The 22515-nt window shown below is 39.0% G+C and overlaps 2 protein-coding genes across 6 annotated transcripts in view; both read left to right on the top strand.

The window, feature by feature from the left end:
• FMR1 (fragile X messenger ribonucleoprotein 1) overlaps nt 1-2909 on the top strand; it is a 30249-nt gene extending 27340 nt beyond the window's left edge. For 2 of the 4 annotated variants that reach the window (XM_071757371.1, XM_071757368.1), the window contains exon 15: nt 908-2909. In XM_071757371.1, the coding sequence (XP_071613472.1) occupies nt 908-1069 (162 nt within the window). In that variant the 3' untranslated portion in view covers nt 1070-2909. The remainder of the gene's footprint in view (nt 1-907) is intronic. The other 2 variants (XM_071757369.1, XM_071757370.1) reach the window with 2 other exon arrangements.
• A 3173-nt stretch (nt 2910-6082) lies between these two features.
• On the top strand, nt 6083-16791 carry FMR1NB (FMR1 neighbor). 2 transcript variants are annotated; one of them, XM_071757925.1, is made up of 8 exons: nt 6083-6178; nt 6393-6458; nt 7219-7290; nt 8802-8915; nt 10577-10714; nt 12458-12542; nt 15768-15921; nt 16592-16791. In XM_071757925.1, the coding sequence occupies exons 3-7, from the start codon at nt 7221-7223 to the stop codon at nt 15868-15870; spliced, it is 510 nt and encodes a 169-aa protein (XP_071614026.1). In that variant the 5' UTR covers nt 6083-6178; nt 6393-6458; nt 7219-7220; the 3' UTR covers nt 15871-15921; nt 16592-16791. The 2 variants fall into 2 exon arrangements, with proteins under 2 accessions (XP_071614026.1, XP_071614028.1); XM_071757927.1 differs by lacking the exon at nt 6393-6458.
• Nucleotides 16792-22515: the final 5724 nt, after the last annotated feature.

Raw genomic sequence — 22515 nt, 5'->3', positions numbered from 1 at the left:
ATAAGCACTTAGCTTTCCAAGTGTTATTGCTGAACTTGAAGTTGTAGTGCCTGTAAAAAACACAGCTGAAATGCAAACAATTAACATTCTAAAACATTTTTTTGTGGCCACACAACTTTTATAGTTAATCAGTAATTAGTTTCTAGAGTTTGGGGTAGACAGTGGAAAATTGTGGTGCTAAACAAGAGACTAAGGCACTTAGTAAGTCTTGATTTTTTTATTTTTTTTTTTTCTGTTGTTCTGAAATTTGGATGATACTCCATACGAAAGCAGGTACTTGCATATCATTGAAACCAAACTGATCAAGTTGCAAAGATTTTGTAATACCTCAGGGCTTACCCCTTTTACAATCATAAAGATTTTGCTTTCAGGGTGGTTTTTTTGAAATTTTTATGACCACTTGAGAAAGCTGCAGAAGCCTTTTTTGGTGGATTGAATGAATTTTTTTCACACTGGAAAGAAGGCTGAGTAGATTCTTTTGAGTGTTAATATAATTTCATTTCATGGTAGCTTTTCTCTAGTTTTGTTCCTTTTTTGCATGCAACAAGTAGGAAGTTAAATTATTGAAATTGAAATTAAGTTCCATCTGCTATTAGTTCTTCAACTTTCTTTTACACAAGCACACTGGAAAAAAAGTTTTGGCTTCCGAGGCTTGCTAGATGATGGGGAGGAGTGTTGGGTTGTGTTTTTCTTTTGTTGAGGTTATAGATGTGTGGCATTTTTGAACAGGACCCATTTCACACCCTCCATTTCAGCTGGATACATTTAACCAAAACCCCAGGGCGTGGTATTCTTAGCGTTTTCTGACTGTTTAATAAATAGTCCTCCTCCCAGGTGGCTAAGGTAGGAATGCATAAGGGGTGGATGAAAGGAAGAGAATGCTTTATATAACTCTGACTTGTTCCAGATCAGAATTGACTGCAATAATGAAAGGAGTGTCCACACTAAAACATTACAGAATACCTCCAGTGAAGGCAGTCGGCTGCGCATGGGCAAGGAGCGTAATCAGAAGAAAGAGAAGACAGACAGCGCAGATGGACAACAGCCACTGGTGAATGGAGTACCCTAAACTGCATAATTCTGAAGTCATATTTCCTATACTGTTCCAGTAATTCCTATTCCATGTTAGAGAAACTTGTTAGGCCAAAGACAAATAGTAGGCAAGGTGGCGCAGGGCATGAAATGAACATATGTTCTCTGTTAGCCTTTTTTTAACATCGACAGGATGCAGTTGTTTTCAGAAGAAGAAGTTATTCAAATATTTGCATAAAAATATCTGAATTTCTGAAAATTGCTTTCGAGTACATATTGCAGTTCAAACAATGAAAGATTCTTTTTGTTTGTTTTGAAAATACTGAGCTGTGCATTGGTAAACTTTCTGTTCAGTTGTACCATTTTAACACATCGGGTCAGATTCACTGCTCAATTTCCATTTTCAGAATAAATAGTGTTTGCAGTAATCAAATTGGCTTCTGTTTTCAATCTAACTTACAAGTTCTTCATGAAATGCTATGTCGTTTTATGTCCTGTGTCAGTTCACATTCTGGTCCACCTTTTTCAATATTTTAATGGACCCTGAAATATGTGTGATGTAACAATTGTCATTTTCATTAGCAAAAAAGTTGTATGATCTGTGCCTTTTTTATATCTTGGCAGGTAGGAATATTATATTTGGAAGCAGAAATCAGGGAAGATGAGTTGGTAACACTAAATGTAAAATATATGTAGCAATCCTTGTCAGTCGTTAGTACTTTATAGACCAAGTGCATGCTTTCCATAATTTTTTCCTTACATAAACATTGAGTTAGGCAGTTATAAGAATAGGAAATTTATTTTGCACTGAAGATTTGGCAAATAGTGTTATTGAAAAAGGGGTGTAATTTTTTTCTTTGTAGGCAGTACAGAAGCTTTTTTTTTAAAAAAAAAAAAAAAAAAAAGAAAAGAAAAAAAAGAATTAAATTAAAAAAAAAAAAACTTTCCATTGTGGAAAACTAAACTCATTGAACTCATTGTTACTGAGGGAACAAGTGTAACGTGTTCACAAGCTATTAATGTGTGCCTGCTATTTGGCCAGATGACCAGTTCAAAGCACTGATGTTTTTCATCCTCCCAGATTTTTTTGAAAAGCTTATTTTACTTCAGGGGCTGTCTCAGGAGAGGTAAGAAGAAAATCACCATATGTAATGCCCTGGAAAGTACAAATACAGTAGTTGGACATATTGGAGGTAGAACAAAAGTTCTTCATATTTTGAGGTGCAAGGTCTGATGAATTACCAGCCAGTTTGAAGGGATCACAGAATTTGATCCAAAGGTACAGTCATACACCACGGAAGGGTGGGAAGTGGTGGGAGAAGCTGTGCTTTCTTACTTCTTGATCACACATAAAATTTACTAGGCAAAACTGTATAAGGATGTTCATTTTAATCCATTTTATTTTGATTTCTCCAGAAGGAGAGCCACTGTTTATGTACAGAACTGTACAAACTTGACCTTGCCTCTGATGTATTTTGTGAGGTTTGTTTCTTTGCTTTTTTTCATTCTTCTTTTCCTTGCATACAGGTGAGCATCCTGAAAATGGCAACAAACTGCACATGATTTAACAAATATAAAAATGTCTTAAATAGTATTGCCAAACATTAATGTTGATTTCTAGTTATTTATTTTGGGAATGTATAGTATTTGAAAACAGAAATTGGTACCTTGCACACATCATCTGTAAGCTGTTTGGTTTAAAATACTGTAGATAATTAACCAAGGTAGACTGACCTTGTAATGTAACTGCTCTTGGGCAATATTCTCTGTACATATTAGCTACAACAGATTGGATTTTATGTTGACATTTGTTTGGTTATAGTGCAATATATTTTGTATGCAAGCAGTTTCAATAAAGTTTGATCTTCCTCTGCTAACTGATGTTGATGCAATCCTTATAAATGATTGCTTTTAAAAATCTCAAATTACAAAAAGTAGAGAAAAAGTATTTCTTCACTTAGACTTTAACTTCAGCCATTGCTGATTTATTCATATTAGGGGCCTTCTGAAATATTTTGAGATTTCAAAGATATGGCACATAATGCTCACGAGAACACAGGCTCATGAAATGGTACAGTACCTGTTGAGTTGTCACACTCCATGCACTATATTCCTCACATTCAGTGGTTGAATTCACTAAGGTGCTAGCTAGTTTAAATGTGAAATTACTAAACTCCAGTTTGACTAATTAGCTTCCTTCCATTTTTGAGTGCATTTTGAGGTGATGACCATGCTCAGTATTTGTGTGCTTAACATGTATCCCTTTCAATTAAAATTCCAGTATTTTTAAATGTTATTAAATTTCAGCAGAGCTGTGAATCTAAATGTACAATTTTACTTTGCAAATTCCTGTTGTTACAAAACTTGAAAGTGCAACAAATGTCTGCGTGAGTTCAGGTCTGTCCTATTGGTAACTTATAAAGTATGGTCTAATGAATTAAAATTATTTTTAAAATAAAGTTCTTTAAAAGGAGTGAGAGGTATTTGTGAATGATGGCAAAGTCTAAATTCAGTAGTGAGGCTCAGAGCCTATAAAGTAACAAATGCTTATGAAAGTAAAAAGTTTCTCTTTCCTTTCTTAGATGCATTTTCCTTAATGATGGTGGGAAGTTAAAAATCTCAGAGTTGGTAAAAAAACCTTATCAGAGACAAAAATCTTTTCATACAGTTTTTTTTAAACAAATACAAATCTTTTTATTTTTGATTTCACGAAGCAAATAGGTTTAGTTCCTTGAATACAGAAATTATTTAAATTATTTACAGATCAGCTGTTCCAGAGCTTTGTCTTTGATATCAAATATTGTGTACCAAGCTTTCTTCCAAAAATGCAGAACTGGAATTAAGTGCTGCAAATATGATACTTCATAGGAACACTTATTGTGAAAGATAATTTGCTTTCCTGAACTGCAGTAGCTTTCTCTGCAGAACCCTTGAGTATTGAATATTAAATGAGAATTGATTCAACTACCTTCCTGTGGGTATTCTTCAGTCACTTCTGGAACCCTGCTCTATGGTTCTGGTAAGTGGCATTCTGTAACCTGTAAGAGGAAAGGTGGGTCTCTAAGTTTTTTGGCCTGGATATTGTTAAAGATTTTGTCCATTTCCAGAAAAACTAAGACTTGTAGTGAGGGGTGGGGAATGTAGATATTGGTTCTGGTGATTTTTTACAAAGTGAAAAGGCATAGCTTGGTGGAGTTTCCCCAGTAGTGTGCAATAAGTCTGTTCATCATTCAGCTGAACTCAGGGGTACTTAAGTTTTCATCCAGAAAGATGATGGTCAGAAAGTCTTTTCCAGCTGTATTCACATCCGTGAAAATAAGCAAGACTAGAAGAACTTTTAATAACTTAACAGTGTAAGATAGCTTTGTATCTTATGAAAAGTGAAGTTTTTTCTTCAGAATTAAAAGCTCTGAGTAGATTCCAGTTTGATCTGCAAAGTTCTTGCTCAAGTTTCACAAGGCTTAAGTGCACTGTAGCTTTCACCTCACATTTTAATGCTATTTTTGCCACAGAAAGGGTTACATTTGCCTCAGCAGCTCTTCAGTCTTCAGCAGTACAGGACTCTCCCAGCAGTTTGTGGATCCTTTGCCTGAATCAGTTTACAAATCTTCTTTTCTACTCCTAACAACTTTTTTTAGATGTAGCCCCCCCATATCTGTCTCTCCTTTCATCGTTATGAAGAGCATCCATCTTGAGCACTTCATGTTGGAAATAAATAAATGCTACTGAACTGTAAGCATGGGTTAGTTGCCACTGTTACTTTTTGCCTTTAAAAAGTAGTTATTGTGTGCTTCCAATGCTTTATAGAAGTGGGTAATTTAAAAAAGCAAAAGTCAGATGATTATTCTGTATTTCTGCTGAGAGTTCAGTACGGCAAGATTTTTTTTCTTAAGTTTGTACTCTGAATATAAAACTGATTTTCAATAAAAGTAGTTAATTTAAAGCAAAAAATATTCCCATGGTGTATAAGTGACTAGGAACTACACTGTTGCAGAAATGCTAGAACAGGTAATTGTTTGGGATACTGGACTTGCTTTTTTTTTTTTTTTTTTTGGCTAGTGGAGTCAGGCTGAGCCTTAGGTATAGGCTACAACTACAGCAAAGAGTCAACAGTCCTAAAATGGTCTATATAAAATGTCAACCAATTTTCTTGGATTCTTAGCAGTCTGAAAAGTCACATGGGCATCAGAATTGCTTCATGCTATATGTGATGTTCCATAAGAGAAATCAACATGGAAAATCTTAGTTACATGTGAAATCATATGCTTCAGAAAATGAACTTCTGTTAGACATTTCTAAGTATCTCCTCACTGGTATCTCCTTGCTCTCCTACTGAGTGACTCTCCAGTCTGTATAGAATGAAACAAGGAATTTGAGGGCACTGTATATTGTTCCTTATATTAGCAAGCTAATGCTGCAAAGAAATTAAGAAGTCACCCTTTAATATCAAATTAAACACAATTCTCCTGTTTGGAGAACTGCCAATTTTTGGGGTATCTACATTTACATTAGACATCTGTATTTTTAAAACACTGATCCTGGTCTGTTCGAAGAGCCATTAATTCAAAAACTAGAAATGTTTAAGAACCATTTGTGTCAAACTGTAGTTCTGCTTTCAAGTGTGAAGATATTTAGTGAACCCACGCGATGATCCTGTTCATTAATCCCTTTTTAGGGAATTATTGGTAAGATCTAACTTAAGCACTCTGAACAAACTCCATTTTGAAAAGATCATATTTTGATATTATCAAATATATAATAAATATATATCAAATATATAATAACTATATAATAAAATATCTGATATAATTATATATCAGATACTTACTGCCTGGTCTACACAATTTGGTTGTGTTTGTTTTGCAAACTGATGTGTGATCGATAATAGCATAAATTTGGGTTTAACTTGTTGAATTAAAAGGCTTTCTGACAGTCTGGATGGGGGGGGAATAATTTTTTCAAACAGTAGGCAACTTTTTTTCTGTCCCTTCTGCCCTGTGCATCCTGGGCTGCAGCATAGGAACAGGGAGCCCATTGTGATGAGCTTTGATTCCATGGTGTCATGCAGAACAAGTCTGTAGTTTTCTGTACTCTGGATAGCTCTGGCCTTCCCATTCCAATACTGGCAGAGAAGATAGAAAAAGAAGTATGTGATGGGCACAACTGGAGCTGGGCTCTCTCTTTGTTTTCCTTCTCCCAGGAAGTGTTTTCCCAGGTTGTTGTCACTGCCATTAGCTTTTAATGGGTATCTTGGAAAGTGTGGTTCCTGTCCTCTTGAGAAATAATTGCACATTTAGTTACCAAAGCAAAGTTTCTCAGTGGGACAGAATGCATTTGTATATTATTCTACATCCTAACAGCAGAAAAGCTTTCCTCAAGTAACATTAGGAGTGAAGAGAGAAGACCCTTCAAAGGCTAATACCTGGGTAAAATACAATCTCTTTTCCCTGTCCAGCACTTCAGAAAATGGGGTTCTCCTCCCTTACCAATACTAACAAAATAATTTCTAGGTTTAAGCTGTCTTAACAAGTAGATATATGTGGTAATAACTGAAAAAGACCTTTCTAGGGTAACAGGCAGCAGAAGGCAAAGTGAAATATAGCACCTGCAAAGCAATCTTCAGGGTTGGTTGGAGGTGAAAAACCCAGCTTAAAGCTGCTGTTAAATTGCTATGAATGACTTGGGAATTTCTAAAAGTATTTTTACCCGTAATACCATTTTGAACCACCCTCTAAAAATACTTTTAGCTAAAGCATCTCATCCCTTCTGCATTTGAAAACACTGGAAAATTTTCAACAAGCCAAACTAAAATCCATTTGCAAGCTTCCAAGAAGCTTCTTGAGTCCTGATCCTGTTCAATAAACCTGGATTAAATTTTTTAGCCAAAAGTGAGTATTTTAAGGTGTCAATTATCCAGCTCTGGGACACTACAGGGAGATAATTTTTTGGGTAGTCTCTGTTAACAAGGTGTTTGCCTTTAAGCTCACTTTAAATGAATGATTTCTTCAAAAGCAGTTACTGAAAAAAAAATAAAATTTAATACTCCTTATAGCAACAACAGGCAGTGCTGCTCTGTGCAGTCATCTGTTGTCATGTTTTTTCTTAGCCCATAAAAATGAAATTAAGGTCAATAATTCTTTATGCATAGAGAATTATTACTTATTCTTACTGTTTGGTTTATTGCAGTAATGCTGCTAATTCACACCTGTCTGTTGTGGAACCATGTGGTACTGATACTGCTTTGTAGCATCAATTCAAGTGAGTATTGCAAGGAGAAATGAATTTTCATGGAAGCAGCAAGTACTTTTACTAGAAAGAAGTTAAGATTACAATTTTTTTTATCTTGGTAATACTTGAAAAAATATTACATGCCTGAAAAATATTAGCTAATTACTGCAGATGAGATTTATCAGTCCTGACACTTAAATACAGCAAGATACATTTTTTCCCCTCACAGCTACACTTCCCATTCCCCTCTTTGTGCAGGAGAGCTACGTTTGTTTCATCTCTGAAAAAGTATCTTGTGTTTTACTTTTGGTTATAGATTCCTCTATTTTTTTCCCCATTTTGACTTTTTTACCAGCGTGCAGTTAAAGGTGTTTTTATAATTTGTTGGCATTTGCTGTATTTGCTCACTACAGCAGGTGGCTCAAAATAATTAGAGAAGATTTTTGGATGATAACTCGCAGTCACACCAGAAGTGAAATTTCATCACCTGACTTATGTGTGGGCTGATCCTTAATCCATTGGAAAAAGGCAGTTCTGAGAGGACCTTTTCAAATTTTGGTGTAAATGGAAGTTAATTGCTGCAAGTGTCATTGTAAAATGCTGCTGCAATATCTAGATGAGGATTTTGTTCTGTTCCCCCCCTCCCCCCCACCCCCAAAAAAAAAAAAAAAAAAAAAAAAAGGAGGGAAGGAGGGGGCCAAAAAAGATTTTTCCAGGATTTGTGTGTGTGTTAGCTCTAACATAGGTATATATGGGATTTATGCCTATTAAATGTATACTAAATGCCCTCTAAACTCTGATAGAGTGATGTTTATAACAACCCTAGTTGTGTGTTCAGGTAGTTCCTGGCAAAATTATTGTCAAGATAAGACATTTCATAACTTCCCTGTGAAATTGTTACACAAACCTTAAAACATTTTCTGTTCATTATTGATGACTGTCAGGAAAAGGGTACCATGACAGAACTCTTAAGTGTGAACATTGCTGGTCACATTTCTGTTCTACATTAATTTCAGATTCTCTGCTCACGTGTGTTTTCAGTTCTGCCTGAACCTACTCTGGTGTCTTTTTCCTGTGGGAGTTCTGTATGGCACAGAAAGAGCAAGTTGTGCCCTAGGACAACTAAAGGATTTATGCTTCTGGTGCTGCTACCTGCCAAAAGGCTGAACTTTATTAATATCTTAGTTTTTTGACTTGGCCATGATCTCACTTCTGTTCACAAGGAACTACATAGCTGTGAAATGGCTTTCAGTAAACTCAATAAACTCCATCACTGAAACTACTAAGGATGTAATGGTGTAAGGTTCTCATGGAGAGAAAAAAACCTAAGCAAATGGGAATACTGGAATTTTATTTTTTTTTCCCTATAGTGGGATGCTTGATTGCCAGTGGAGTCCCATCCCTTGCTAGCCATCAGTAGTCAGAAATCATAATGACTATAAATGCCTCCATAATGAAAGATAATCAGTATGAAAACGTCGTTGCATTTAATTAATTATGGATATTTTGGTGGTAACGAGCTAATCATTATGAGCTTCTAGGTTTTGCATCACCAACTGAGCATGTTTTAGAAAAAAATGAAGTGGCGTGCAGCACACTTCATGTGAAACTGAAGGCTGTGTTTGAAGATCTCTTCAGCTTCTTCAGGCCAGTGAGTAAGTGTCACTTCATCACTGCACCATTGTTTCTCTTCCTTTCCACAGCCTCCTGCACCCCTCCCTGTCCACTCCTTCCACTCCTACAGAAAAAGTTGACAGATGTTTAAAACTCTCAGTGTGATAGGGTGAAACTCTGTAGCCCTCTTCAAAATGGTGTTCAATGCCCCTTTGGAACAAGCAGAAATTGGCTTCCACTCTATCAGACACTGGAATGGGCTGCCCAGGGAAGGGGTGGATTCTCCATCCCTGGAGATATTTCCAAAGAGCCTGGATGTGGCACTCAGTGCCATGGGCTGGGAACCACGGGGGGAGTGGAGCAAGGGTTGGACTTGATGAGCTCTGAGGTCCCTTCCAACCCAGCCAATTCTGTGATCCTGTGATTCTATGATTTTATTACTATGCTCCTACATCATTGTCAGCGATGTGGTTGTGTTAGAAGTGCTGGACAGGTTGGCACAGAATCCACCTTACCTAGGTTTGTTTTATGTGATCTGAAATAGTTCTGTACTCTTTTATGCAGAGGAAAAAAAGAGCAACCCAAGGTGAGGGTTGGATGTTTCCCCATCATAGTGTTTCTCCCACCTTTGCTGCAGAGTGTTTGGCTTAGATTCAGCTACTCCCTTGTGGACTGCTGAAGTTAAGTGACAAGAACTACATGATTTCAGAGGATTACTCAGAAGAAAATAGCAGTGCTAATTTGTTATTATCAATAAGAAAGATACTGCCTGTGTATATGGGATGGGCTTGGCTAGGGTGAAAATTGCAGGTCTGGTTCCATAACTGCATCAAAGAGAAAGAGAAAGGAGAAGCAGGGATACACATCTCACTTGGTATGATGGTTCAGCACATCACCACCACTAATATTCCTAAGTAAATCTGGAGGTCTCATGAAGTGCCTGATCCTCCATTTAGTAATGTCTGTGATGAGACTCACAGTGCAGTCAACTTGGGGATATTTTTGGAACCAAATGATGCATTGTAGCTGCTGTGAGGGTGTCACATAAGTGATGAGATCCCAGGTTTTACTGGGATTAAATATACAGACATCTAATATTTATAACATATATATCTAAACCCTTCCCATGGAGGATTTAATGGTTATTAATATGTCTGTTATTAATTAGCAACTTAAAAAAATCTTTAAATATTTTTTAATAGTTCTTTAAATATTAAATATTTTAAATAATTCTTTAAATATTTTAAATAGTTCAATATCTGGTTTGGATATCCTGGGGTTTTGCTATCAGGTTTTTTTCTCATTTTTTTGCTATTTTCAGATGCTTACATAGAAACAGTGGCAAACAGAGATGTCTAGAGTGAATTTTTTTTAAATTTAGAAAACAATCCAGTGAAAAAGTCTTTCTCACTTTACAAATCTAAGTACAAAAACATGGCACAATGCTGAGTGCTTAGATTCGGTTTTTTACTGAAACCAAGTAAATTACTTAAAATTTTTTAATGCCATGATTTTAATTATTCTGTTAAATTTAAATAAAAATGCATTAGTCTGGGGGGGGACAACACATGAGAAAGTCAAGGATTCTGTGTTCTGCAGACTTACCCAATTGAAATCATACTAAGGACACCAAATAATTCCTTTCTACTTAATCACTGCTTCTGGAAAAGGGATCTTACATATTATTTCTTCTTTTTTAAAGCATGCCATCACAAAGAGGAACAAACCTTAATTCCTTGTCATGTAGGAGAGGGTCTTAACGGAACTGAATGCTTGGAAAATAAATGTTGTCCTTCCAGCACCAGCAAGGAACTGAAATGTTACATGCCATTTAAAGACAGTAAGTATTCTTCTGCAGATCACTGCCTTTTAGTCAAATGCTGCTCTTGGTCAGTGCAATTTTCAGTTCTGTTTCTTCCTTTAGCTTTTCAGGTCACCACTCTTCAAAGTGAGTGGAAGTTTGCATTTGTTTCTGCACATATGTTAATTCAGAAAACAATTTCTTCATAAAGAGTGGTCTGGGTATCTTGTCAACAGCAGCACCAGCAAAGGACAAGTGATGTGATACAGATAAATGTAGTGATATAAGTTACTATTTGTTGATAGATTAATTAGCTACTTGAATGCTCCTGGATGTACAACAAACGTCCAGAGAAAGCACAAACACTGACTGCCCCTTGTCTGGGTAGCAATCTCTTGACCAAGTACAAGCACTTAGCAAATACCAGACCCATGGCACTTGTGTGTCTGGAAGATGCAGGGTGCATATTTGAATGTCTCTGATCTGGAATTTTGTCTTGAATTTTACTAGGAATAAGGCAATAAGAAGATGAGGCTTTAGGGAAATGCTGCATGAGTTATGAACTCCTGCATAACGGGATGAGGTTCAACACGGCCAAGTGCCGGGTCCTGCACTTTGGCCACAACAACCCCATGGGGAGCTCCAGGCTGGGCACAGAGTGGCTGAGAGCAGCCAGACAGAAAGGGACCTGGGAGTCTGGATTGCCAGGAAGCTGAAGAGGAGGCAGCAGTGTGCCCAGGTGGCCAAGAAGGCCAATGGCATCCTGGGCTGGCTCAGGAACAGTGTGGCCAGCAGGTCCAGGGAGGGGATTCTGCCCCTGTGCTCAGCCCTGGGGAGGCCACAGCTTGAGTCCTGTGTCCAGTTCTGGGCCCCTCAGCTCAGGAAGGAGATTGAGGTGCTGGAGCAGGTCCAGAGAAGAGCAAGGAGGCTGGGAAGGGATCCAGCACAAGTCGTGAGGGGACATGAGGAGTCCTCTGGGTACATTGTCCCACCCTGGGGAGGAAGGAGCGGCCACAGGAGTGGAAGGCAAAGGAGGCAGCAGGGCTGGTGAAGGAGAGGCTGAGGGAGCCGGGGGTGTTCAGCCTGAAGAAGAGGAGGCTCAGGGGAGACCTCATCACTCTCTCCAACTCCCTGAAAGAAGGTTGGAGCCAGGGGGGGGTTGGGCTCTTTTCCCAGGCAACTCTCAGCAAGACAAGAGGGCACAAGAGGTCTCAAGTTGTGCCAGGGGAGGGTTAGGTTGGACATTAGAAAGAATTTCTTGATGGAGAGGGTGATCAGGCATTGGAATGGGCTGCCCAGGGAAGGGGTGGATTCTCCATCCCTGGAGCTATTTCAAAAGAGCCTGGATGTGGCACTCAGTGCCATGGGCTGGGAACCACGGGGGGAGTGGATCAAGGGTTGGACTTGATGAGCTCTGAGGTCCCTTCCAACCCGGCTAATTCTATGATTCTATGATTCTATGATAAATAGCATTTATTTTAATGATTTTGTCTCTATTCTTAATAAAGAAGCTTCTAAAGGACTTTTGTTTTTTTTCCCATGCCCTAGGCTAACTCCAACCCCAGTTGCTCCTGAACCAAACACTTGCACTATTCAAAGTCAGATCAAATTTGAGATTTGATTTTTCTTATCTGAGCTAACTTTCTACCACCTAATTTCTTCCACTCTATTGCTGGCTGAGATACATACATGTCTGTCATAGAGGCTAATCTCAGTCATCCATACCTCAGTGTATATTTCAGGATGCTTCAAAACTAATGCAAACTTCTGTTCTCTCTCCAGGTATGCAACTGACATTTCGACTGCTTATAATTGTGGCAGGAGGATTTTTGATTATAGGATGTGTGCCAATCTGTTTGCAGAGAAGGTAAGTGTTTACATATGATCAGACAGATTATGGTGTACTGCTTCTAAAAGTACAAAATCACAGAGTCAGTCATTTTGGTTGGAAAAGACCTTTAGGATCATCAGGTCCAACCATTAACCTAACACACTGCCAAGTCCACCCCAAAACTATATACTATATTTACAAATATGGACAACTGTCACATTTGAAGTCAGTGAGGGGAGAAAAGACTTGGAAAAAAAGGCAAAAAATGAATCATCCTTCACTGGCTGCTCACCTGTGGGGGACAGTCTCCTGTCTTACCTTAGGATGCAAGGAAACCTCTGCTCAGGCACTTTCTCCCCCTCCTTTCTCACTGACCATGGTATCTCTGCTCTTGCATTGCCCTCATGTCTGCTCTCTCCTTGGCCATGAGGCATTATAGCTGCTCTTTTTTTCCCCCTTCTTGAATATGTTGCTAGCAGGGGTGCATCCATTGTCACTGATGGGCTCAACATTACCCAGGGGGGTGAGGATGGACTTTTTTGGAGCTGGGAGAGTTTTCAGCAGCTTCTTGGGGCCCCACCCCTGTTGCAAAAATCAGCATCAGGTCAACCCAGAACAGTAGCAAGCAAGAAGGCAAGGAAATGGACTCAAGTGGCACCACAGAATATTTAGATTAGATATTAGAAGAAACTTATTCACAGAAGGAGTGATTACACACTGGAATAGAGTACCCAGGGAGGTGTTTAAAAGATGTATACATGTGGTGTTTAGGAATGGGGTTTAAGCAGTGGTTTTGGTAGAGTTAGGTTAATTGTTGGTAGTTAGGTTATGGTTGTACTTGATGTTCTTAAAAGTCTTTTTCAACCAGAACAGATCTGTGATTCTGAGTGCAAAGAAAACTCTGAACACCAGTAAAAAAAGGAAAGTTTTGAGCAAAGTTAATTTCGCTTTGTAACAGAAGTTTAAACAAGTGAGAAAACTTCCTGGTACTTACCTTAGATCTCAAAAAACACAGGGATAAAGTAGACAAAAGTGATTCTTTTGCCACTGCCCTCAAGGACACTTGTAGAAGAGAGTGGCATTACCTATGGTAAGCAATTGACTCCTGGGCAGGAGATGGTATGAGCAAGCTGGAATGAATTAGCTGAAATAGGGAAGAAATTAATTAGAAAAAGTAGAAAAAAAAAAGTGCAAACATGTCTGTGTGAGATAGGTCTATAATTAAGCAGTAAGACACAGAAAGAAAGAACAAAGTAGTAGGCCCAAACAGTGGAAGAGAGGTGAGTTAGGCAAAAGAAAAGAGAAAAGCAAATTAGTTATCTCTAATGCCTCTGTTGTGCAGTGCAGGGAGGTCTTCTTAGTGTGTAGGGCACACTACAGCCTGTGAGTGCTATGCAAGCAGTTTAGTGTTTATTATGAAGAGTTTCAGCATGTGTTTATGTTCTTAGGATAATGGGCAAATGTTAGCTCCACAACATCAAAATCATTAAAGTGGGATGGAATGTATTAACATAACTCTGCTTTATTTTTCAAAGGTGGTAGTTCATAGGGAATGGCTATAAACAAGCTACAGCTTGTTTAAAATGACAATTGTCTTTTTTTGGCAAGATTCCCTCCCTCCCACCTCCCCACGTATTAAACTTTTGCTTTACTAAGGTATTAGTAGTCTGTGTAAATGATACACATGCATGGACAGATGCACACAGACTTTCCTAACGTGGCTGTTTAGCAGATGGCTTTTTGCTACAGAGTTCCACATTTAGACAAAACCTGCCATGAAAATCTACACATTACACCTTGCGTTGGGCTCAGCAGCTGATGTTCAGCATGCAGATAGCAGCACTGAGTCACCAGTGACTCTGAAAACAGGAGGCAAAGAATGAACATGAAATTATCATCAATTTTCAGGAGAACAAATTAATGTGTTCGTTTGGAGAGAATTCACGTTAATGTTTCAATGATCATTTCTGTGTTTTTCATAGTGAAACTAGGAATATTGCTGTTCTGCTATGTCTTGTTTTTTGCCTTGTTTTTTAATGCAGTGATTAACCAGATGCTAAATGGTTTTAATTTTCAACATCATATACTTGAGTTCTAGGAAAGGAGTAATCCTATAACATTGTATCTTTGAGTTTTACCAGTTTTAAAGACAGTTCATAGACGGACAGGGCTTTCAAAAGCATTTCTTTAATGAGCCCAAAACCTTCTCTGTAAATGGAAATTCTTTTGTTTTCAACATTGTCTTGTCATTGTCAAGAGGGTCCTACATACAGTGCCAAGACTGTCCTGCTGTGGGTGCAAACAAGAGTTATAATTCTAGAGAACAGTTGTTAAAGAATAAGAGGGCTGTTGCTGATGAACTTTAAGATAACTAATGAATTCTACTGAACCTTTTCTTGAACAAATTCCAAGTTTTCCCATAGAGGTCTGTGTTTATATTGAAAAATCAAAACAAAATGCAAACTAAGAAAAGCCACCAGTCACTTGTGGACAGCAGAGGTAATTCCATAATGTGACCAGACCAAGAACATTAGCAGGGAATTCCTGTAAAATTGAGAGGGAGCTGATCCATGGCAGTAATTTCCCAGGTCAGTGAGGCTTTGTTGCTGCTGCATCCCCACTCCACTGGTATTTTTGATGCAGAAAATCTGCTTTTCCCTGGTAACTGCACATTTCTCTTGTGCTATCAATACATAATATTGCTTATCTTGAACTGCCTTCCCTGATGCTTTGGCTATGGCCATAACTGTGCTATCCTGTCCTCTCAGGTTTGTTCATCTTCATTAACAGCCACTGGCAATGATGGGGATGTTAAGACCTGAAGTTAGGAAAATGCCAGTGCACTTAACTACTGGTATATTTGAATAATACTGTGTATATTTTTAAAATACGTTAAGAATGAGAAAGGTCTTCATTTCCTTTTTCTGAATTCCTGATACAGCTGTGGGAAGCAGGCCATAGAATTTAGTTGAATTGTTACTGGGGAAACCTCTGGTCACGTTTGCATTGTATGAATCTGAAGGTGAGGTAAAGTTCATGGAAAAAAATGTAAGAGCCAGGAAAAGCTTGTTGAAAAGCTTTTCTTAGCCCTAACCTCCCTGTCCTCTAGTGGTGAAACCTTGTGAGAGAGAGCCCCTGAAATCAGCTATATCATTGTATTTCTTTTTTCACTGGAGCTAGAATTTCACAGCTGAAGTGTGTGTGATCTCTAAATTCTTTCTTTGGAAGTCAGCTAATTTCAGATGTTTTAATGTGTTGCAGTCGATGTTTCAATCCTTTACAAAGGGCAAACAAGAAAGTGAGGCAAGTTGTGAGGAAGAAAAGAGGACAAAATAAAGGCGTTTATGAAAAATTGTTGGATTGACTGAAGAAAGACTGAGGACCATAAGAACAAACAAACAAACAAACAAAAAAGGTAAACTACCTGTGGAATATTCTTTTTTTCTTTCACTAAACATACCCAGCCCTAAATTCCTGTTGCTTCCCAGTCCAGTAGACTTTGCCAAAGGGCCCCATTTACCTTCAATTTTTGTTGTGGGAGTAATGAGTAGGAATGAGGCTGCAGGTATTTGGTTGCTGTCCTGGGGTACTGATGGCAGCAGAGCAAGCCATGGCCAATATTACAGTTGTAGGTTTAAGTCCTCTGCCTTTTCAGAGTTCCTTATCCCATGTGCAAACTGTGTGGCATGGGAAAGTAAGTTTTTGCTGCTTTCAGGAGATTCCAGTCCTTTACAGCACTGAGAAATCTGTCCTTATATATATATAAATATATGGAGAGGGTTGTTGCAGAGCTGATATGATCACATAGCTCCACATCTTAACATTCTTCCTCAATTCTGAAGAGCAATTAACTACTAAAATTAATGTAATTTGAGAGTGAAATGTTATTTTCTCCACATGAGCATGGCTAACTAGAGCATACTAAAGGTGACAATGAAATTAAAAAATTGTCAGTGAGGTCATTAGATAAGAAGGAAATATTTCAAGAGTATTGATTTGGCAAAAACACACCAAGTCCCCCTAAACCTAATGTCCACTAAATCTAATTACACTGATGATCAGTATGTTTTTTCCCTTTGTTGTAGGGGAACATCCACCTTATCTTGAAGACCTCAAGCAGAAGGATACCAGGATTCCTTGAGCATGCCCTAGGAAGAGGCTTAGTATCAAAGTAATATTGTTAAGCCTTGATAATGCTAATTCCTTTACCAGGCTGCAGAGGAATTTTTGTTGGGCAGTTGTTTTAAAGATATACTTGGCAAAAAATACAAAGTACTTGAGGAAACTGTGGCAGTGTTTTTGCTGGCATTGTTTCTCTTCACAGTGTATCACTGCACCACAGAACTTTCTTTGATCATTGGATGACCTGGCTCCCAAGGTAGGTGATATCAAAATGCAATTTCTTTCCATTTCTCTGTAGTGTAACAAAAAGAAAAGAAACAAACATGTAGCAGGTTACAGCAACTGAGTGCAAAATAAAAGTGAACACCTAAAATAATGTCAGTAGAAATCAGTATCTCCCATAATAATGCAATCACTGGTAATTTTTCTTTGTGTCTGTGAAGTCGTTGTTGCAGAATTTTCAAGAGCTTCAATAGAACTTGCTCCTAAGCTGGAAAGAAAATAAATAATGTGAGTGATTCTTAGAAACTCTGTTTACTTTCAGGATTCCTCATTTAATAATTTTTTCTTAGTTTTATCAGGGCTAAAAAAGGCACTATTTAAAATCCAAATGTAGTAGTGTGGAATATGCACATTGGCAATCTCATAAAATTGTCAGAGAGTTTACTTATGGTCAGACATTTCTATATGCAGGAACTTTAAAGCCTTATATTGCACACGTTTGCCAGTAGCATTGTATTTCAGATGATTGCTATAATTTGAGAAGCAAAAGTCTTATGATGTTTTTAATGTAGAGCAGCAGGATGATGAAAACTGAATAGGGCTCACTTTGCCTTCCAAATCTGGTGTGTATTTGCTGTTTCTTGATATCTTCTGAATGGTGCAGTATGTATATAGATATTTTTGACAAAGATAAAGGCAGTTTCCTACTATGTGAATTTAGGGGCACTGTCAGAGCTGAAGTGTGCAGGTGACAGACCACAGAGATCCTCATGGCTGATGGTAATTATGGAGAGAGAGAGAGAGAGCTGCACCCTGAAGAAATTTAGGCTTTCATATATGGTGCTTTATGAGTTTGATTTGAAGGGTAGTAAATTCCTTGGGTTTCCACACCATTGACAGCACAAACTGCTTTCAATTTCATGTAACATTCTGACAAAGGGACACATACTGATAAAACAACTCTATTTAACAGTAAGTAATCAGTGCATCTGCAGTAACCATATCTGGCAGCACTGGAACAAGATGAGCACAGGCAAAATATGTGCACTGGAACAGGAGGAGGTCCACTGAAAAAGACAGGATCCTATTCCCCCTAGTAGGACAGCAGTCAAGAGCACAGAGCATGGACATGGGTGCTTGGACTTGTGCCCTACTCCCTGTTGCTTTTCCATGTAGAAGTTTCACTGTAAAAGTGTTCTAAAGAGTTTGAAGGTTTGCATTTCAGCTGGAGAAGACAAAAGCTTTGCTTTTAAATCTGAATTTCTATAGCAGCTTGCCAGTTCATTGATTCAATCGTTGTCAAACGTGGGTATTGCATAAATAACTCCTGTCTGTGCCTACAGTGTCATAATAACAATTGTATTATTAGTGAAGGTCAAGATTGTCTCTATAGGGTCAAATCCCAGCCATTCATTAACAGGCTTGTGTGTGATGCTACCTACTGACATTGTGGTGTAAACGTGCATGTTTTCATAGAATCACAGAATGGGCTGGGTTGGAAGGGACCTCAGAGCTCATCAAGTCCAACCCTTGCTCCACTCCCCCCGTGGTTCCCAGCCCATGGCACTGAGTGCCACATCCAGGCTCTTTTGAAATATCTCCAGGGATGGAGAATCCACCCCTTCCCTGGGCAGCCCATTCCAATGGCTGAGCACCCTCTCCAGAAAGAAATTCTTTCTCATGTCCAACCTAAACCTCCCCTGGCACAACTTGAGACCTCTTGTGCCCTCTTGTCTTGCTGAGAGTTGCCTGGGAAAAGAGCCCAACCCCCCCCTGGCTCCAACCTCCTTTCAGGGAGTTGGAGAGAGTGATGAGGTCTCCCCTGAGCCTCCTCTTCTCCAGCCTCAACACCCCCAGCTCCCTCAGCCCTTCCTCACAGGACTTGTGCTGGATCCCTTCACAGCCTCCTTGTTCTTCTCTGGACCTGCTCCAGCACCTCAATCTCCTTCCTGAGCTGAGGGGCCCAGAACTGGACACAGGACTCAAGCTGTGGCCTCCCCAGGGCTGAGCACAGGGGCAGAATCCCTTCCTTTTGATCAGCTGGTTGGTTTCTTACTACCACAGCTCAGTTTAACAGTGATTTTTTGTTTGTTTTTCTGTACTCCTGGAACTTAGCATGCTACAGAACAATTTCAGCAGGAGGCTACCTGAGGTCTACCTGGAACATGACTAAACTGCCCAGTGCCTAAACTGCTGCCGTGTGTCTTGTGTACCAAGCAGTTGCTGAGCCAATTTTCCTTTGTCTTTTCCGTCCATTCAGAGATCTCGATTAGGGCCCAGGTCACCTAGAAGGTGGGAAAAGCTTTCTTACAAAGAAACTGTTCAGGACTGGGTGTGGTCCCGAGTCTGCAGACCCCTTCCATCTTCCAAAGAGAGACATTTTCAGTCATAAAATGACGGCCCACAAGGTGGTGCTACAGGAAAACATTTTTCCACCAGTGGTTTTGGTTTCTGGAGAACTTTATTGATTTCTGCCTTTTACAATGTGGTTCATCAAGTCACAAAAAGGCAGATAGTGTACAATAGAGTAATGGTCACTCAGTAAAGAAGACAACATAATACAGCATATGATGACAAGGCTTTAGAAGCCTTACAAGATACACAAACCATTGCTTGTGGCTTTAGATCTTCTCTCCCTCCTATTAAACTGATACAGAGTGAAACAAAAGAGGTCTCACTGGAACATCCCTCTTTATCTTCACAAAGATTAAATAAATACAAAGCTAAACAACCTGCCCCAGTGCACAATAGCTCTGTCCAAGAGTGGATTCTTCTACCCTGGAGACAGGAGCTGTGGCAGGGCTTCAAGTAGTACAGCCCTTTCATCACATCACTCAAAGCCTGCACTCTGTCTACTGGCAGAGTGTTTGTCTCACTTTCTTCTCCCTCTGAAACCTACTACACACTTTTAACCACATTCTGGAAGATGAAGAGAAAGTGTTGAGATGATTTTTTAAAATCTTTAAAGCCGTATGAAACGGTTGTATTACACTACAGGCAATTACTGGAATGTCTTCATCTGACCTTTAGAAAGCTTTCAAAATCATGAGACTTGGACTTAAAACATAAAGACAGTGGAGGGAAACCCAAGCATTTCAGAGTTCTAATGAGAGGATAGAGTTTAGCCATAAAGCTCAAAAATCCAAAGCCAAATACAAATTTGTATTTAAGCAAAATTCCTGTAATTGTGGAACTAGACTCACGTTTTAGAAGGCTTGAGGTTCAGTTCTGAGGCCTATTTTACCCATCTGATATTCATGGAGCTCCAGAGAATGCAGATATAGTAGGAAAATGAACTTCATTGCTCAATGAATATTTTACCAGCTTGTCTCCATGTAAGGGATGTAACTTTGAAATATTTCAGTTCTTCTGATCTTTTGCTGACCCAGGCTTGTATGTACAGCAAAAATGAAGTTCAAAGGTCTCCCTGGAAAAAGTTTTTCATGTTCTTCTGCAAGGTCCCAGCGGAATGACTGGCTCTGTCCAACTCAGTTTCACTTCTGACCTTTGTGCTGCAAAACTTTTTTTGTTCTCACAAAACACTGGGAAAAAAAAAAAAAATTGCTTCTGCAAATGAAAAGCTGTCCACGGTGGTAGCAATCCAGCCTTCTGTGTTTCATGGTACTGCTTGCAGGTTTTATGCTTCTTACTGCACTGATTTCTCACTGATACCCCACAGAATGCACTATCCTACAGGTACCTCCCATCCAAGTGGATGAACCTTGGAGCATCTGTGTGCATTCCATTCAGTGTAGAGGTAAATGGAATAGAGCCTCACTCTGCCATCCCTCTGTACTATCAGACACTCTTGTTATCCTAGTAGCTTTGCAGGTTTGGTAGTGTCAGCTGATGTTCAGACAATGGGGGGAAGATGATCTCAGTCTTTGAAGAGCTGCCCTCTAAAAGGGAGTGTGGCTGTGAATGTTACAGACCTGCTGCATCCTATCTCCCTGATTTTCAAGGATGTGACTTTTTTCAGTCTGTAAGGCTCTGGCTGTTCAATATTCCACCCAGTGTGGATCATCAGCTGAACTGAAGTGGGATGATTTCCCTTGGAAAAGGATTTGTTGGATCTGCTTTGCCTGCCATTTAGCACTGTGTTCTTGCCCAGGTTCCTATGAAGGCTTTTAGTAACTCTCTAACCTTTTACCACTTTTTTCTTATTCAGGGTACTTGATTCTACACTAACTTGCATGATCTAAATGGGAGATGGAGAAACTAAGCCAACTAAAAGGTCAAATAACATCCTATGCATTAGGACTTGATGCACAGCTAGGAGATCTGGAGAGATAATTCACAGATAGACAATGCTTTTGCATACATTTCCTGATAAAAATGGACCAGGTAGATAGCAGCATTATTGAAAAGTAATTTCTTCAATGAAACATGACCTTATGAATAGCTAAGAATATAAGAATTGTGGATGGCTATGTCATGCATCTTTTCCCATCATCTTCAAGGAAGGACAGGAAGAAGCTCATCCCCATCCCCAATACTGGGTATATTGTTAGCTGATATTTCATGTTATATTTCTCAGATAACAACCTGTTAACTTTACAGAATGATGGAATTCACTTTGAAGTTCATATTATGTAGAAACAACTATCAGAAGCAAGGAAACCTGAGAGCCTGGGTAAAAACCAGTTATTGGGATGGTGTTGACCAGTTATTTTGATGTCACAGAAGATTTTGAATAGTGGAGAAGCATGGCAAATTGCTGTTACAGTCCTCCTCATTCATAACAGCCCCAAAATGCTATAAAATGACTGTGGTTAAACAATGACACATCTGGGGTTAGGGTACATCAACTAATGACCAGGCTCTGCAAACTGGAAAGGAAGAAAGGAAGATCATGGGGAAAATGATCTTGAGTAAAACAGCATGAAATACTTTACTAGAATGCAGCAGCATCTTATTCCCTTTTGGGTTCTGCAATTTATTTTTGTTTGTGTGGTCACATCTAAAGGTCTGTCACAGAAAATGCTGCAAGCATTCATCTTATATTTTAAAAAAAAAAAAAAAAAAAAAAGAAAAACCAAAAAACCCAACCTGCAATTAATCAGAAGTCCTCAGGGCAGACAGCTAGGAAGCAAACGGTTAACAGCAAATTCTATTTTACTGGCTAAAGATGCTACTCTAGCAGCATTTGCTCAAATGGTTGTTTTACACATGCATTGGCGTCATCCAGTTTAAATCCTGCTGTGTTTCTTTGCCAGCAACTGCTAGTGAACATTTGCCCACCTTCCCTGCTGCTGAGTAGTATCAGGATTAGATGCAGGGAGGCGAGCAGGCTTACAACTTCATCTGTTGGCACCACAGGAATGCAGCAGCAGAACAGCATGGCAACAGGGAAAACTTTCAAAATCATCAATTTTAAGATCTTACCTCAAAATGTCTGTTTCCTGGCTTGGGGGAAGGGTATCTTTCCCAAAATGTGCCAGTAAAAGAGAAAAGCAGCAAGGAGAAAATCCTTCTCGAATAAAGACATGATGGACATTTATTTATCATCCAAGCTAGCAGGCAGGTGGATGCCTGCAGAACTATACTGGGAAGTAGATTTTGACATGGGAGGAGCAGCTGTCAAGAAAACACTGGTCTTATCTGTCTCTGTTTGGAATAAAAACTTAGGGAGCTTTAGCACGTCTTGGGCTCTTTTTAGATGATG

Source organism: Heliangelus exortis, chromosome 14 (genome assembly GCF_036169615.1).
Source record: "Heliangelus exortis chromosome 14, bHelExo1.hap1, whole genome shotgun sequence".
NCBI classification, from domain to species: Eukaryota; Metazoa; Chordata; class Aves; order Apodiformes; family Trochilidae; genus Heliangelus; species Heliangelus exortis.
Note: the sequence above shows the minus strand (reverse complement) of the source record. Positions and strands in the feature narration are given on the sequence as shown.

Bases quoted from the DNA above. Each gene is read 5' to 3' on its own strand.
- FMR1NB (XM_071757927.1), top strand. From the start codon at position 7,221: ATGCTGCTAATTCACACCTGTCTGTTGTGGAACCATGTGGTACTGATA. The intron at 10,715-12,457 runs GTAAGTATTCTT...TTCTCTCTCCAG, and splicing joins TTACATGCCATTTAAAGACA to GTATGCAACTGACATTTCGA. The intron at 12,543-15,767 runs GTAAGTGTTTAC...AATGTGTTGCAG, and splicing joins CCAATCTGTTTGCAGAGAAG to TCGATGTTTCAATCCTTTAC.